This window comes from Macaca mulatta, chromosome 15 (genome assembly GCF_049350105.2).
Source record: "Macaca mulatta isolate MMU2019108-1 chromosome 15, T2T-MMU8v2.0, whole genome shotgun sequence".
Classification (NCBI taxonomy): domain Eukaryota; kingdom Metazoa; phylum Chordata; class Mammalia; order Primates; family Cercopithecidae; genus Macaca; species Macaca mulatta.
In genome coordinates, this window is record NC_133420.1 from 126,997,305 (window position 1) to 127,013,974 (window position 16,670).

General features: G+C 42.6%; 2 protein-coding genes across 3 annotated transcripts in view; one reads left to right on the plus strand and one right to left on the minus strand.

The window, feature by feature from the left end:
* Nucleotides 1–5,417, plus strand: part of CDC14B (cell division cycle 14B) — a 141,976-nt gene extending 136,559 nt beyond the window's left edge. For both annotated transcript variants that reach the window (XM_028835386.2, XM_077966502.1), the window contains exon 14: nucleotides 5,095–5,417. In XM_028835386.2, the coding sequence (XP_028691219.1) occupies nucleotides 5,095–5,099 (5 nt within the window). In that variant the 3' untranslated portion in view covers nucleotides 5,100–5,417. The remainder of the gene's footprint in view (nucleotides 1–5,094) is intronic.
* HABP4 (hyaluronan binding protein 4) overlaps nucleotides 1–16,670 on the minus strand; it is a 41,131-nt gene that overhangs the window by 5,888 nt on the left and 18,573 nt on the right. Inside the window, exons 5-6 of the mRNA XM_015118113.3 lie at nucleotides 14,712–14,795; nucleotides 966–1,137 (exon numbers count right to left, since the gene is read on the minus strand). Coding sequence (XP_014973599.3) covers nucleotides 966–1,137; nucleotides 14,712–14,795 — 256 coding nt within the window. The remainder of the gene's footprint in view (nucleotides 1–965; nucleotides 1,138–14,711; nucleotides 14,796–16,670) is intronic.

Below are 16,670 nucleotides of genomic sequence, written 5' to 3' on the forward strand. Positions count from 1 at the left end.
ACTCAGAAAATGAAACTAACCAAAGTGTAAATGACAACTCTACAACAGGATCACATTCCTGAGATTCCACATGAAAATCAATGACTAATACCCCACAGAGGAAGAACCCGCTCACTCCCACCTCGACACAGCGACTGGTATCAAGCTGTAACGGAACGATCCAGATTCAAATCCCATAATGAGAACGCTTCAGTGGACCTTGCCTTAAGTTCAATAACTTAAGTAGGAGACTCAATGACCCAGTGGCATCCCTATCAACACATGCTGCTGGATGTTTCCCCGACACCTCTCCCTGCAAAACTGAAGCTTCTGAGAAGAGCCGGATGGAAGCCGTGAGCAATGAGGCCTCACAACACGGAGGAGCTCCCTGCAACCCCCGCAGCACACTGGCCGCTGTCGCCTGACCAAGCAGCCAGGCAGTTCGGGGCCTCATTTCCCGCCACCTCTGCAGTTAGGCAAGGGGCGCATCGCTGCTGAGCCAACACGGGAAAGGCGTCAGAAGAGCATGGAACCTCAACCACAGTTTAAAACGTCATCAACTACTCATAGTGAAACGCTCTCATCAAAAATCAGAGTTGAAAGTCAAGTAAACTGATCAGGGAAAACAGAGTGTAGTTATCCTTTGAATAACTTTGAACTGTACAAGACACAATCTGTAACTCTCGCTTGAGAAAAATGAAATACAAGGAACACACAGTATGTGTACAGTCCCAGCACAGCCCTAGGGGGAGTAGAAGACACACTGTTCCTCTAACTGCTCTGAGCTGCTCTCAATACATCAAGTTTCAATTCCTTTTCTTAATGAACAATAAAGATACAGTAAAATTAGGCATAGATCATCTCTGATTAGAAACAAAAGCGCCAATTACTAACGTTTCATTTTCAAGATAGAAGTGGAAAGGTCCATTTCACTTCCAATAAGGTAAAAGTAAATATTACCTCTACATACGAAATGTAATGCTTACATCATCTCTATATTTTGACTTGTGAATCACCACTGCTTTGGAAGGAACAGTGGATTCTGGTTTCCGGATGTTAAACTCAGGCTTTGGTCTGGTCTGTTCTTGAAGATTTTTCCATTCATCTAAAGTCATCTCTTGAACTTGGGTTTCTTCTTCTACCTCCAACTCAGGAATTCTATAAAGAGATGTATAATCGTAAAGAATAATTTTTGATGGTATAAAAATGTCTACGTTATTAAAGAAAAAGTTATAACCATTTATTCTGCATATTTTTGTGGTACTGCATTTCAAATGCAAGTAAGGTAAGAAAATCTTTGACTCACAAACTTCCATATTTCATTTTCAACATTTTATGTTATCACTGCCAACAGAAAATACTTCCTATCTGTGTTCAAAGCAATCTTTGAAAAATGGGAACATCACCATCCTGATGACATTAACGTTACACTTCACCACTCCATGACAGACAAAACGAGGTAATTATGGAAAACGAGCTGAAATAAAATACAGGAAACCATAAACAGAAGTTTTAAAGCAGTGGCTCATAAATGCATACTTTTGTAAATATCCTCTTTAATGAATTTTAAAAAGAAAACAAAAGACAGAAATATAGATCGAGAGAAAATAATTCAGAGTCCAGAAATAAACCCTCACATTTATGGTCCATTGATTTTTTTTTCCAACCGTGGTGCCAAAGACAATTCAATGGGGAATGAAAAGTATTTTCAACAAATGATGCTGGGACAACTGGATATCCACACCAAAAGAAAGAAGCTAGACCTCCTTCACACCATAAATACAAGAGCTAAAATAGAAAACTCTTAGCAGAAAACCTAGGCAGAAACCTTCTTAACCCTGGATTCTGCAATGGTTTCTTCCACGACACCAAAAGCACAAGCAACAAGAGTACATACGTCGAACATCAGCAGACACTTTTATACGACAAAGGACACCATCGAGAAAGTAAAAAGACAGTCCACAAAATGGGAGAAAATATTTACAAATGATATATCTCATAAGGGACTTGTATCTGGAATACATAAAGAATCCTTTATGAAGAGCCAGGCGTGGTGGCTCATGCCCATAGTCCTAGCTACTCAGGGGGCTGAGGTAGGAGGATTGCTTGAGGCCAGATGTTCCAGGCGCAGTGAGCTGTGATCACATGTGTGAATGGCCGCTGTGTTCCAGCCCAGGCAACACAGTGAGACACTGTCTCTTTTAAAAAAAAAAAAAAAAAGAATGCTTTAGGAATTCTAGATACAAGTTGTCTTTAATTAAGACAAATGAACACCCTCCCCTCAAAAAAGGCAAGGATCCGAATAAACATTTTTCCAGAGAAGATATACAAATAGGCAGTAAGATGTTGCACATCATTAGCTATTAGAGAAAGACAAGTCAAAACCACAGAGCTGCACCATTCCACACCCAGTGGGATGGTTAGAATCAAAAAGACATTTGACAAGCGTTGGGGAGGACATGGAGAAACTGGAACCCACATACACTGCCAGTGGGAATGTGAAATGGTGTAGCCACTTCGGAAAGCAGTCTGGTGGTTCTTCAAAAATCTAAGCTGAGTTAGCCTCTGACCCAGAAATTTCACTCCTAGGTTTATACCCAAGAGAAATGAAAACATACATCCACATGCAAACTTAAACCCAAGTGTTCACTGCAGCGCTATTCATAATAGCCAAAAAGTGGACACAACCTAAATGTCTATTAACTAATGAGTGGATAAACCAAATATGGCAGACTTTTTGGAATATTATCTGGCAATAAAAAGAAACAAAGTATTAATACACATTACAACCTGAACAAACCTTGAAAAAATGATGCAAGTGAAATAAGCCAGGCAGAAAAGACTTCTGTGTATGATTCCATTTACATGAACTATTCAGAGGAGCCAGGTTCACAGACAGGAAGCAGATGAGCGGCGGCCAGGGCTGCAGGGAGGGAGGATAGGGCGTGATGCTGAATGGGCACGAGGTTTCCTTTTGGGATGATGACAGCGTTCTGGAGCCAGATCATGGTGATGGTTGCATAACACTCTGAATGTACTAAATGCCACTGAATTGTACACTTCAAAAGGATTAAATTGTAGATTTGAAAATCACCAAAAAATACGCAAAAAAAAAAAAAAAAAAAAAAGGAAATGAAGACTGGCACATGCTACAACACGGATGAAACTGAAAACCTGATGCTAACAGTTAAAATAAGCCAGGCACAAAAGGAACATTGAACGATTCCACTTAGATGAGGCACCTAGAATAGGCACATTCATAAGTACAAGTAAAATAGAGGTTACTACATGCTGAGGGGAAATGGGGAGTTAGTGCTGAATGGATATAGAGTTTCTGTTTGTGATGAAAAAGTTCTACAAGGCCGGGCGTGGTGGCTCACGCCTGTAATCCCAGCACTTGGGAGGCCGAGGCGGGCGGATCACAAGGTCAGGAGTTTGAGACCAGCCTGGCCAATATGATGAAACCCTGTCTCTACTAAAAAATACCAAAAAAATTAGCCGGGCGTGGTGGTGGGTGCCTGTAGTCTCAGCTACTCAGGAGGCTGAGGCAGGAGAATCGCTTGAACCTGGGAGGTGGAGGCTGCAGTGATCCTAGATCGAACCACTGCTCTCCAGCCTGGGCAACAGAGCAAGACTCTGTCTCAAAAAAAAAAAAAGTTCCAGAGATGGATGGTGGTGATGGTTACACACAATGTGAATGTTACTGAGGCCACTAAACTGTATATTTTCCACTAAATTGTATATGTTAAAATAGTAAAAATGGCAATTTTTATGTTATTTATTTTTACTGCAATTTAAAAAAATTAATAATGTAACATACCCCAAACCATTCACCCATGCATTCATTCGTTTATTCATTTATTTGTCTGAGACGGGGTTTCACTCTGTTGGCCAGGCTGGAGTGCAGTGGCATGATGATGGCTCACCGTACTTTCAACCTCCTGAGTCCAAGGATCCTCCCACCTCAGCTTCCTGAGAGCAGATGGGACCACAGGCATAAGCCATCAGGCCCAGCTAATTTTTACAATTTTGTAGAGACAGGGTCTCGCCATGTAGTCCAGGCTGGTCTTGAATTCCTGGCCTCAAGTGATCCTCCTGCCTCTGCCTCCTGAAGTGTTGGGATTACAGGTCTGAACAACCGCACCTGGCCTATATACTTAGAGATTTGAGTGCTATAATATGGTAATTATATCTCGAAGGTGTTTAAAGGAAAAAAACAGGCCAGGCGCGGTGGCTTACGCCTGTAATCCCAACACTTTGGGAGGCCAAGGCGGGTGGATCACAAGGTCAGGTGTTCGAGACCAGCCTAACATGTAGAAACCCCATCTCTACTAAAAATACAAAATTAGCTGGGCATGGTGGTGCATGCCTGTAATCCCAGCTACTCAGGAGGCTGAGGCAGGAGAATCACTTGAACCCGGGAGGCGGAGGTTGCAGTGAGCCGAGATGGCGCCACTGTACTCCAGCCTGGGTGACAGAACGAGACTCTGTCTCCAAAACCAAACAAAAAAAAACAGTAGGTGGAGAGTGGGGAGAGAATGAAATCTGTATCTTCACTGAAGAGCTGATGTAATTTAAGGTTCTGTTATAGAAATACACAGATCAATGTTATGAAAAATATAAGCAAAATCAGTAGAGAAGCCTAACCACAGAGCATCCAAAGAGACAAATTTGCAGTGACTTTACAATACCAGGCCGATGGCAGAAAAAACATCAAAGAAAAAGTAACATGAAGGAATATGAAGGAACTTTCTGGCGTGATTGATAATGTTCTGTATATTGACAGGAGTTTGGATTCCACAAGTACATGCATTTATCAAAACAGTGAATTACACTTAAGATTTATACATTTCACAGTATATACATTTTATATCAGAAGAAGAAACTGTAAACAAATATTAAGTTCTATTTAGTGATATGCATGTTGAACTATTTAGGGGGAAGTATATAGATGTCTACAATTTATTATGAAATGTGTCAAAAAACATGGTGGATTAATGATGAATACTTACATAAAATGAATATATAAGATATAAATGGTAGTATTTAGGTAGTGGTAAGTATAGATGTTCGCTATAAAATTCTTTAAACTTTGCTGTGTTTTGAAATTTTCAGAATAAAATACTGGAAAAATACCAATATCAAAACAGAGATCTCAAATAGATATTGGCAAAAATATTGAAAGATACTAAGACGCCGGAACAGCAAATCAATGGAGCCACCCAAACCGATCCAGAAGAACTTGGTGAAAAATTCTAGTATAGCAGCTAAGAAAGGAATGAGGACTACCTCCATACACTGCCATGGAGCGCCTTCCAGAGTGAATGAGAAAAGCAAGGAGGGGTGTGCGGTACCTTGGAGACCACACAAATACATACGGATAGCACAGACGGAGATAGAGAGGGTTTTTTTGTTGTTTGTTTTTGAGACAGGGTCTCACTCTGTCACCCAGGCTGGAGTGCGGTGGCGTGATCTCTGCTCACTGCAACCTCCACCTCCTGGGCTCAAGGGATCCTCTCACTTCAGCCCTCAGAGTAGCTGGGACTACTACAGGCATGCACCACCATACCCAGCTAATTTTTGTATTTTTTGTAGAGATGGGGTGGGGGAGGGTCTCACCGGTTGCCTAGGCTGGTTTCAAACTAAGCTCAAGCAATTCACCCACCTTGGCCTCCCACAGTGCTGGGATTACAGGCATGAGCCACCACACTGGGCCATTTTTTTTAAATTGGAATGTAAGCCAGGAAAAGAACAGGGATAAAAGCTATTTGAAAATATCATGTTTTGGTTGGGCATGGTGGCTCATGTCTGTAATCCCAGCACTTTGGGAGGCCGAGGCCAGTTGATCACTTGAGGTGAGGAATTCGACACAGGCCTGGCCAACATGGTGAAATCCTGTCTCTCCTAAAAATGCAAAAATTAGCTGGGCATGGTGGCAGACACCTGTAATCCCAGCTACTCAGGAAGCTGAGGCAGGAGAATCGCTTGAACCCGGGAGGCAGAGGTTGCAGTGAACTGAGATTGCACCATTGCACTCCAGCCCGAGCAAGAGTGAAACTCCATTTCAAAAAGAAAAAAAAAAAAAATCATGTTTTTCAGACTGAACTTTGGAAACATGTAAATATTTTACATAATTATAAAACAGATTTAAATTAAAATTCAATCTCTAAAATTTGAAAGTAAAATGAATCAAAGTAACCTAAATGTTTATGAAACTGGTGATATAACCATCAAGAGAAACTATTTCAAATGATTTTGAAATACAAATTTGGTTACTCATCTCCCTCCTCGACATAGCTTTTCAGTAACTGTGTTACTGAAGGTAGTGTTGGTAATGCTGTGACTGTTTTATGTGCAACGAATGATTAAAAGCACAATGTTACTCAGAACTAGAATTTTCAGTATGTAAGAAAAGGAGAAACAAGTAGTCTAGGTAAAAATCTCGTATTGCAACTTTGAATTGGAAATATTGAATGAACTCATATTTTATCTTCTAATGTGTGTGTGTGTGTGTTTCCCAGCTCTGTCCACCCAAATGCCCTGGAAACAAGTACCTGGTGGCAGTGGTTCTTTATCAAAGTAGCTTTACTAAAGAAGAAATACAGACGGGAAATACCACGCAAAAAATGTTCAACATTGTTAGTCATTAGGGAAATGCAAATTAAAACCACAATGAGGCTAGACACAGTGGCCCACATCTGTAATTTCAGCACTCCAGGAGGCCGAGGCGGCACTTGAGGCCAGGAGTTGGAGACTAGCCTGGGTACCAAAGCGAGACCCCATCTCTACAAAAAAGTAAAAAATTAGCTGGGCATGGTGGCGCTTGCTACTCAGGAGGCTGAGATGGGAGGATCATTTGAGCCCAGGAATTCGAGGTTACAGTGAGCTGTGATCACACCACTGTACTCTAGCCTGGGTGACAGAGCAAGACCTTGTCTCTAAAAAAAAAGAAAAAAACAAATGATGAAAACAAAAACCCATAATGAGCTATGTACCTATTAAAATGACTGGAAGTTGTAAAAACTGACCATACCACATACTGGCAAGGATGTAGAAGTAAACTCTCACTTATTGTTGGTGAGAAAGTAACAACAGTACAACCCTTTTGGAAAAGAGTTCAGCAGCTTCTTACAAAGTGAAATATACGCATACCATTTGGTCCAACCATTCCACTCCTAGGTATTTACCCAGGAGAAATGGAAATGTATATTCATATAAACACTTGTATATTAAAATGTTCAGGCCGGGCACGGTGGCTCACGCCTGTAATCCCAGCACTTTGGGAGGGCGAGGAGGGCGAATCACAAGGTCAGGAGTTCGAGACCAGCCTGGCCAACGTGGTGAAACCCCGTCTCTACTAAAAATACAAAAAATTAGCTGGGTGTAGTGGTGGGCGCCTGTAATCCCAGCTACTCGGGAGGCTGAGGCAGGAGAATCACTTGAACCTGGGAGGCAGAGCTTGCAGCGAGCCGAGATCGCACCACTGCACTCCAGCCAGGGGTCAGAGTGAGACTCTGTCTCAAAGAAAAAAAGTTCATAGCAGCTTTATAGCAAAAACTGGAGACCACCCAATGATCACCACCAGGTAAACAGATAAATGGTGGTCTACCTGTGTAACAGACTACCAGACTACTACTCCGCAATGAAAAGGAATGAACTGATACAAATCACACAGTAAGTATGCTCAGAAAAAGAACACAGACCAAAAAAGAACACAAGCTGCATGATTCCATTCATATAAAATTATAGCAACTGCAAAGAAATCTGTAGTGACAGAAAGTAGATCACTGGTTGCCGAGGGGAAATGGGGCGAGAGAGAGGGCCTACAAAAGAACGCTAGGAAATGTTGTGGGGCGATGGCTGTGCTCATGATTTTGCCCATGGTGATACTTTCACAAGTGTACACATATATCAGAGCTTGTAAAACTGTACATGCTAAATATGTGCCATTTATTGGATGTGAACTATATCTCAAAGCTGTTTTAAAAACAGACAAGAGACTAACCAATTGACATGTATATTTCAATATTGTTTCAAACGAATTATCTTTCTAAAAAAAGTTTTGAGACAATCGGAAACTGAAGAAGTGTCTTGGTATTAATGATATCAAGGATATTAAAAAAATTTTAATGGAGTAATAGTATTCCAGTTATGTTATTTAAAAAGAGTAGTAGGTATAACACTGCGAAACATTTATGAGTGGCAGATGATACCCTGGGGGAGGCAGAAGTTAGCAGAAATATGCATGAAACAGGGATGGCCGTGGTTTGGTAACAGTTTAAGCTGAACAACTTACTTACAAGTTCTTTATACTACTAAATTTGTATAATTTTCCATAATATAAATTTTTAATACAGAGCTAAAAATAAATATTAAGGAATCATAATCTTCTTTAACCTACGTTTGACAAAATTTTAAAAATCAACAGAACTGAATGCTATAAATTTGGTAATTCTTTCATACTTAAGATGACCTAATAAAACTTCATAAATTCCAGAAAATTCAATTCTAGAAAGAATAGATTTTACATTAAGGCCACAGAAGTACTTGTTATTAACACACTTCGCTTATTTTAAAGGACATCATATCTAAACAAAGAACTAGTACAAGTTATATATTAAATGCAAGCTTGAAATTGTGTGTAGACACATAAAGCATATAGTGAAATTCAGATTAGTTACAAGTTACAGCCTCCTTCAGCAGTATCAGCCTGAAGCTCTTGACTGGAATGCACCTCATTCAAGAATACAGGCATGGATGCCCCATATCCCTCCCTGCTTATCAGCTGCAGTTTCAACAAGCCACATCGAAAGCAGCATAATATCACCAAGGACAGGCTCCTTAACCTGATTTCCTACCCACTAAAAGTTATGAGCAAACACACATGGTGACAATCCTGTGACACATACCCCATTTCCCATTTGATTGGTTCTGAGTACAGTTTTACTGGCAGTTTTAGCAATGACTAAATATTCAACAGGAAGAGATGTATCCTTCGATTCTAGGAAGGGCTCATGCGGGTATATTTCTAACAACTAAGAGCCTCATAACTGCTATTGTTTTAACACCCCCATTTTTGAGTAATTCGAAGACCTTCACAATCCTTGGTTTATTATACAAAACTTTTGGGAGGGAATTTTCTATGAAAGTGACTTATGGATATAAGGTGGTCAAATCTATGGTAATGTGAATAATGCTATATACAAATTTGATAGTTATATATTTGTTTCTCAACATGTGAAACTATAGAAATCACACTGCTTTAACCACAGTTCCCTTTATTTAGAAATGAATGAGACTAGCTGACACTGTACACTCACCATGTGCCGATGCTATTCAAAATGCTTTATATTAATTATTTCATGACATCAATAGTTAGATATAATTAATATCCCATTTTACAGATAAGAATACCGAGGCAGAGAGAGGCCACATAGCAAGCACACAAACAGAAGAGGCAAGTTCCAATCCTGTCATTGCGTTTCCAAAGCCCACACTCAACCTCTGTGCTCCACCGAGATGCAGGGAATAAGGGAGCAGAGAAATATACCTAGATGGAAAACAGTCATGATAGGCACAGAGGAAAGATACAAAACATCGATTCAAATGTCCACGTTTCCATCCATGCAATACCTTTTCACCTGAATATCTGAAAGAGTGCAGTGAATCACAGAAAGCAGGTTCCAGAAATAAAGCTTTACTAGTTGGATATTTAACTGGGACAAGTGAATTTAACCTAAAAAGTAAGAAAATCTTCATTGTTTAAGCAAATACGCTAGGAAACTGATTACAATAAAAAATTTGTTGCAGATAGTTTGTATTACTGCTTCCTCACAGTTTCTTTGAACAAAGTATTTTTCAGGAAGGATGGGAGGTGATGCTCCATATTCCTGAGTCGGGAAACGCTCAGAGATCCCGGCAGCTCTTCCCTTCCCCTCTCCCGAGTTCCCAGCAGGTATTCTGAACAGCACTTTTTGCTGTTCCTACCACTCGCTAGAGGAGCACGAATGCCTATGCATCTGCCCGGTTCACATTCCGGCTCTGCACGTGAGCCAGGTGACAGGTATTGAGCCTCTGTCCCAGTGTCAGAATAACAGTAGCTCCTCCTTCATGGAGTGGCAAAGAACTGAACGCATTAAGACATGGAAGCATTTACAGCAGTTCTTGGCACACAGCAAATGCTCTAAAAATGTTAGAGTTATTCTTTTTCTTTTTTTTTTTTTTTTTTGAGACGGAGTCTCACTCTGTAGCCCAGGCTGGAGTGCAGTGGCACCATCTTGGCTCACTGCAAGCTCCACCTTCTGAGTTCATGCCATTCTACTGCCTCAGCCTCCCAAGTAGCTGGGACTACAGGTGCCCGCCACCACGCCCAGCTAATTTTTTCTATTTTTAGTACAGACGGGGTTTCACCGTGTTAGCCAGGATGGTCTCAATCTCCTGACCTCATGATCCGCCCGCCTCGGCCTCCCAAAGTGCTGGGATTACAGGTGTGAGCCACCGCACCTGGTCAATGTTAGAGTTATTCTTAAAATACAAGGAGTCATCACAGGTATCGTCGGACACTAGAACACCATGCGACAAGGAACAGTTAGTACTTCTGTAATGAAAGGAAGAAGACGGAAGGATGGAAGGGCACTGCACATATAATTATCAGTAACATACATCCTATTTGAGGAAAATGGAAGTACACTTTAGGTTGTGTGTTTGAACATAAGTGAGAGTCCATCAGATTCATCTACCAAGACGTTCTAGAACTGAGAGGTACACTGAACGTACATTCAGGCTAAATGCCAGAAGCCAGAGTGCAAAACCAACACTCAAACAGGGCTGAGACCAGAGAACATCGCTGTCACTCAATGTGTTCCTCGGATACCAGCCCAACTTTTAGAGTCTCAAAAAATTATAACTGTATTATTAGAAATTTTAGTAATAATGTTAAAATTTGACAAGGCAATGCAGAAAAAAGAATGTCTCCGCACAGTCACCCAACACCTGCACTGCACTTGCAATCCCAAATAGAGGCTCACTTTCCCCCCAGTCAGCAGAAAAGACAGAGAAAGATTTTCCAGCTGGCTCTCCTGGGATATTGCAGACAGAAAGTCAACAAGCTTTATTTTCTTTCAGAGTGACTAAATATTTTTGTCTAATATTATGAATGCTAGAGTATCTCAATCAATTCTGTAGATTAGAACAATACTATAATTTACTCTCTATTATTCTGCCTTATATTACCTGAATTTGTATAAATGTTTATTGGCTCAAAAAGGATATAATGTTCTCCTGAAGGTATCCAGTTAACTTTCTCAACATTCATATGAACTGTTAAACGAGTTCCTTAGTTAGCTCACTGTCTAAATATTCATATTAACTGTTAATCCTATTTCTTTTTTTTTTTTTTTTTTTGAGACGGAGTCTTGCTCTGTAGACCGGGCTGGAGTGCAGTGGCCGGATCTCAGCTCACTGCAAGCTCCGCCTCCCGGGTTTACGCCATTCTCCTGCCTCAGCCTCCCGAGTAGCTGGGACTACAGGCGCCCGCCACCTCGCCCGGCTAGTTTTTTTGTATTTTTAGTAGAGACGGGGTTTCACCGTGTTAGCCAGGATGGTCTCGATCTCCTGACCTCGTGATCCACCCGTCTCGGCCTCCCAAAGTGCTGGGATTACAGGCTTGAGCCACCGCGCCCGGCCAATCCTATTTCTTTAATGAAACACATTTCTCGTTTTGAATAATACATTGAAATTGTTTTGAATCATAAATTAACAGCTTTCACAATCATCAATCACTGTGGCCTTTCGCTCTTGCAATAAGTAACAATAAAAACAGCAGATGATATTAATAAAGCACTAGCTACATGCCAGGCATCACTCTAGGACGCGGAGACACACACACACACATACACACGCACACACAATCTTTACAAGAACCCTATAATGTAGGGATGTTATTATTCCCATTTTACAGATGAAGAAAACTGAGCCACGGAAAAAGAGAAATTAAATAACTTGCCCAACTAGTAAGGGGCAGAGCTGGGATTTCAACTCATCACACCGGTTCAATGTCTGTGCCTTTAACCACTAGACACCCTGCCTTTTGGCAGCTGAAGGATGAGTAAGAGATAGACAGGTAAAGAGTAAAGGGGGTTTGGGAAAACAAAGCAACAACAGTTGTGAAAGCTGTACGGCAAGTGTGAGGGCAGGGGCAGGATAAAAGTATGTTTGAGAACATGAAATAAAGGCCTCATGGTGAACCTAGAGAAGGCACAGGAATATCTGAACTTGAGGGTTTTGCAGGGGCCAGACCACACAGGACTCGGCAGGTCAGGACAGGGGACAGAAAAAGGACAGGAAGACATCGGGGGGTCTTACGCAAGGGGTGGGGGCATGACAATCTGAATGCAGTGTGAACACCACTTTGGCGTAGAAGGTGAGGATACAGAGAGCCCTGTGAGGGGCTCCAGCGGTGGTCCAGATAACAATGGCTTAGACGATGCTGGTGAGCGGTGATGCTCAGTTTCTAGGGGTACAATCGCCAGAGCAGAGGGAAGGACTGGGTTTTGGAAAGAGGAGGGTCAAGAAGACAGAAGTTCCAAGGATGACTCGTAGGTTTCTGGTTTGTACAGCTGGATGGAAACACCAAGTGAGGACCAGAGGTATGGGGGGGCGGTCAGCTCAGTCTCGGTCAGGCTGGGCACAGCAGCATCTGGAATGTCCCAGGGGAAGCGTCCAGCAGGCAGATGGACCCACAGGCCTGGAGCCCACGTTGAAGGTTGGAGCCAGAGACACATATTCCAGAGTTAGCATGTAAATGACAATTTAAGCCACAGAAGTGCATAAGATCCTATAAAGAAACTCTATAGAAAGAGAAGGCCTAAGGCAGGGCCCTGAAGGACTTAACGTTTTAAAAAACCAGAAAGACAAGGATGAGCCTGCAAAGGAGATGCTGAGAGGCAGAAGGAAAACCAGAAGAGCAGAGTGATCACAGAAACCAACAGGAGAGCACGTTTACGAAGAAATCAATAAAGTCAAATGCTTCTGAGAGGTCAAGAAAGACGCAGACCGCAGCATCCATTAGATCCGGAGACATGGTGACTGTTTCAGAAGGGCAATGAGGACAGAAGCCAGGCCTGGGCTAAAGTGAGGAAGAAGTGGAGGGGAGGAAGTGAAGAAGGCCACACACAACTCTGAAAGAGGCGGCTGACGGAGAATGTGGGGTCCAGAGGACACTTACACAGGAGAAACTGAGCATGTTTAGATGCTGACTGGAAGACTAGTCAGGAAGGAGATGAATATACCAAAAAAGGAAGGAGCTAACTGACAGTGTGAAGTTTTCATGAAGTCAGTAGGAGAGAGGATCCGAAGCGTGAAGAGGTCGGGGGGGATGGCACCCCGATGGTTACCATGAGGGAAGGAGCCCAGGAGGTGTGCAGGTGTAGCAGTCTTGTATCTTTGGGAGTGGGAGGATGAGGAAGTTCCCACCTGATGGCTCCTAATCACTCTGTGACATAGAAGGAAACGTTGCATCCAAAAAATGAAAGAGGACGATGGGGGAAGGGTACAGTGGGAGGCAGTGCCAGGGTTTTGAGGAGAAATTAAAACAGTCATTAGAGAAGGTGGGAGAGTGAACCCAAGAACCGGGATCGCCCAGGCCTGGCTTCAGAATCTCAGTGACCGGGAATTTACGGGGTTCTAACCGGGCCCGCGATGTGACTTGTATTGCTTAGCTTGTGGAACGCGCAGAGAGAAGGCAGATAGTGGAGTCACCCAGGAGGGGCTTTGCTAGCAAGTTACAGCAGAAAGTCCAAAGGGCCAAAGAGTTGAAGGTGCATGGGTATTTAAGAACTTGGAGGCCAGGCGCAGTGGCTCATGCCTGTAATCCCAGCACTTTGGGAGGCTGAGATGGGCGGATCACCAGAGGTTGGGAGTTCGAGACCAGCCTGGTCAACATGGAGAAACCCCATCTCTATTAAAAATACAAAGTTAGCTGGGCGTGGTGGCACATGCCTGTAATCCCAGCTACTCAGGAGGCTGAGGAGAAGAATTGCTTGAACCTGGGAGGCGGAGGTTGCAGTGAGCCAGGATCTAAGCTACATAATGAAGAGAGAGGGAGGGTGGACTGGGAGAGCGCAGAGGGGACAAGGCACTAGAGGTCCATCTGAGAGTCAGGCTACTCCAAGTCAAGGAGTTTAACAAGCTGCTGGAAAAGAGTTTGTAGGCAGAGGACAGAACGCCTAACTTTCACCAATTATCACTGATATTCATTAGGTTATTTGAACTAATTATTAATTAGTTTGATCACCAGTCATTAATACATTAAGGTCAGCCCTCCGTGATAGGATAAGGGGTTGAGATTCCTAGTCTGTGAAGAGCTCTTAGAAATCATCAAGAAAGGCCAGGTGTGATGGCTCACCTGTAATCCCAGCACTTTGGGAGGTTGAAGAGGGTGGATCACTTGAGGTCAGGAGTTCGAGACCAGCCTGGCCAACATGGTAAAACCCCATTTCTACTAAAAATGCAAAAATTAGCCGGGTGTGGTGGCACACGCCTATAGTCCCAACTACTCAGGAGGCTGAGACAGGAGAATCGCTTGAACCCAGGAAGTGGAGGTTGCAGTGAGCCAAGATCGTGCCATTGCACTCCAGCCTGGGCGACAGAGCGAGATTCCATCTCAAAAAAAAATAAGGAAATCATTAAGAAGAGAACCAACACCACAATAGGGAATGAATGAAACGCCCTACTTGGCTGGAGACTCCTCTTCCGGGGCGCCCTGGGCCTCCTCCACCACTGTGGGTTCCTCCATCAGTGCAGTCGGCTCCACGTCACTGAAAAACAGAAAGACCCTCTCTAGTCACACAAATACGTTCACACCAATGCGTCTGCATGTTTAAGATGGAGAAAACATTGTTTTCTGTTTTGGTTTGGTTTGTTTGTTTGTTTGTTTGAGACTGAGTCTCATTCTGTCACCTAGGCTGGAGTGCAGTGGTACAATCTCAGCTCACTGCAACCGCCCTCCCAGGTTCAAGAGATTCTCCTCCCTCAGTCTCCTGAGTAGCTGGGATTACAGGTGTCCACCACCACGCCCAGCTAATTTTTTTGTGTGTTTTTGGTAGAGACAGGGTTTCGCCATGTTGGCCAGGCTGGTTTCAAACTCCTGACCTCAAGTGATCCACCCACCTCGACCTCCCAAAGTGCTGGGATTACAGGTGTGAGCCGCCGTGCCTGGCCTATTGAGGGCTTTAAAAGTAAGTTTTTAAAAAAAAAAAAAAGTAACCATAAATTGAACTACAATAACAGAAAAGACTTTTACAATTTAAATAATTATTAAATTCTCAACTCCAAGCTTCTGTAATCAATTTTTTAAAAACTCACTCTTTAAAACAAAACTTGAATAATTAACTTTTATTTTTTAAAATGAAGGTTCCAGGCCGGCAGGGTGGCTCTCGCCTGGGATCCTAGCACATTGGGAGGCCAAGGAGGGTGGGTCACTTAAGGCCAGGAGTTTGACACCAGCCTGGCCAACATGGTGAAACCCCATCTCTACTAAAAATACAAAAAGTAGCCAGGCATGGTAGCAGGAGTGCAGTGGCACCATCACAGCTCACTGTGCTCTCGACCTCCCGGGCTCAAGGGAACTTCCCACCTCAGCCTCTGGAGTAGCTGGGACTACAGGCACACACCACCATGTCTGGCTAATTTTTTGTATTTTTTGTAGAGATGGGATTTCACTTTGTTCCTCAGGCTGGTTTTGAACTCCTGGACTCCAGTGATCCACCCGCCTCAGCCTCCCTAAGTGCTAGGATTACAGGCATGAACCACAAAAAAACTGAGTATTTCTTAAACTTCAGCAATTAGCTGATTTTACAGAAAAGAAAAATCACAGATGTCCCCCCCGATGATGACCTAAATTATTTTATAAATGAATATAAAATATTGTGCCTACAGCTCTTATAGAACCCTATGATCAAAACTGAAAGACAATTAAGTTTCAAAATTAGCCACAATTCAATTTGGCAGGTTCTGCTATTTTGTTGAAAGTAAATCAGCCAGGCACGGTGGCTCATACCTGTAATCTCAGCACTTTGGGAGGCCGAGGCGGGCAGATCACGAGGTCAGGGGATTGAGACCATCCTGGCCAACATGATGAAACTCCATCTCTACTAAAAATACAAAAATTAGCTGGGCGTGGTAACACGTGCCTGTAGTCCCAGCTACTTGGGAGGCTGAGGCAGGAAAATCGTTTGAACCCGGGAGGCGGAGGTTGCAGGGAGCTGAGATCGTGCCACTGCACTCCAGCCTGGCAACAGAGTGAGACTCTGTCTCAAAAAAAAAAAAAGGTAAATCACCAATGTTGGATTTATCAGAAGAAAGATATAACCCCAAGGCCCATGTCTATATTTTGACTTCAGTTGTGCTGGTGCAGAAAATCCCTAGTTGTGCACGTATGTTCCATAAAATGATGTTACACATTTCAAGGCTTTGTTACCTAGTTCAAATTTAATCAGACCTCACACTTAATCAAATCTCTGACAACAAACAGATTTTCATCAAATGTTGCTTTGAGAACAAATAAAACTGTCTTGCTCTTCACAATAAAAGTTGAAAGGCAGCATTACTGAAAACTGCATTCATGGGTGTCTATTCCCATTTTAACAATAATATCTGATACACTTTTTAAATTATTGCAGATGGAAAAATTC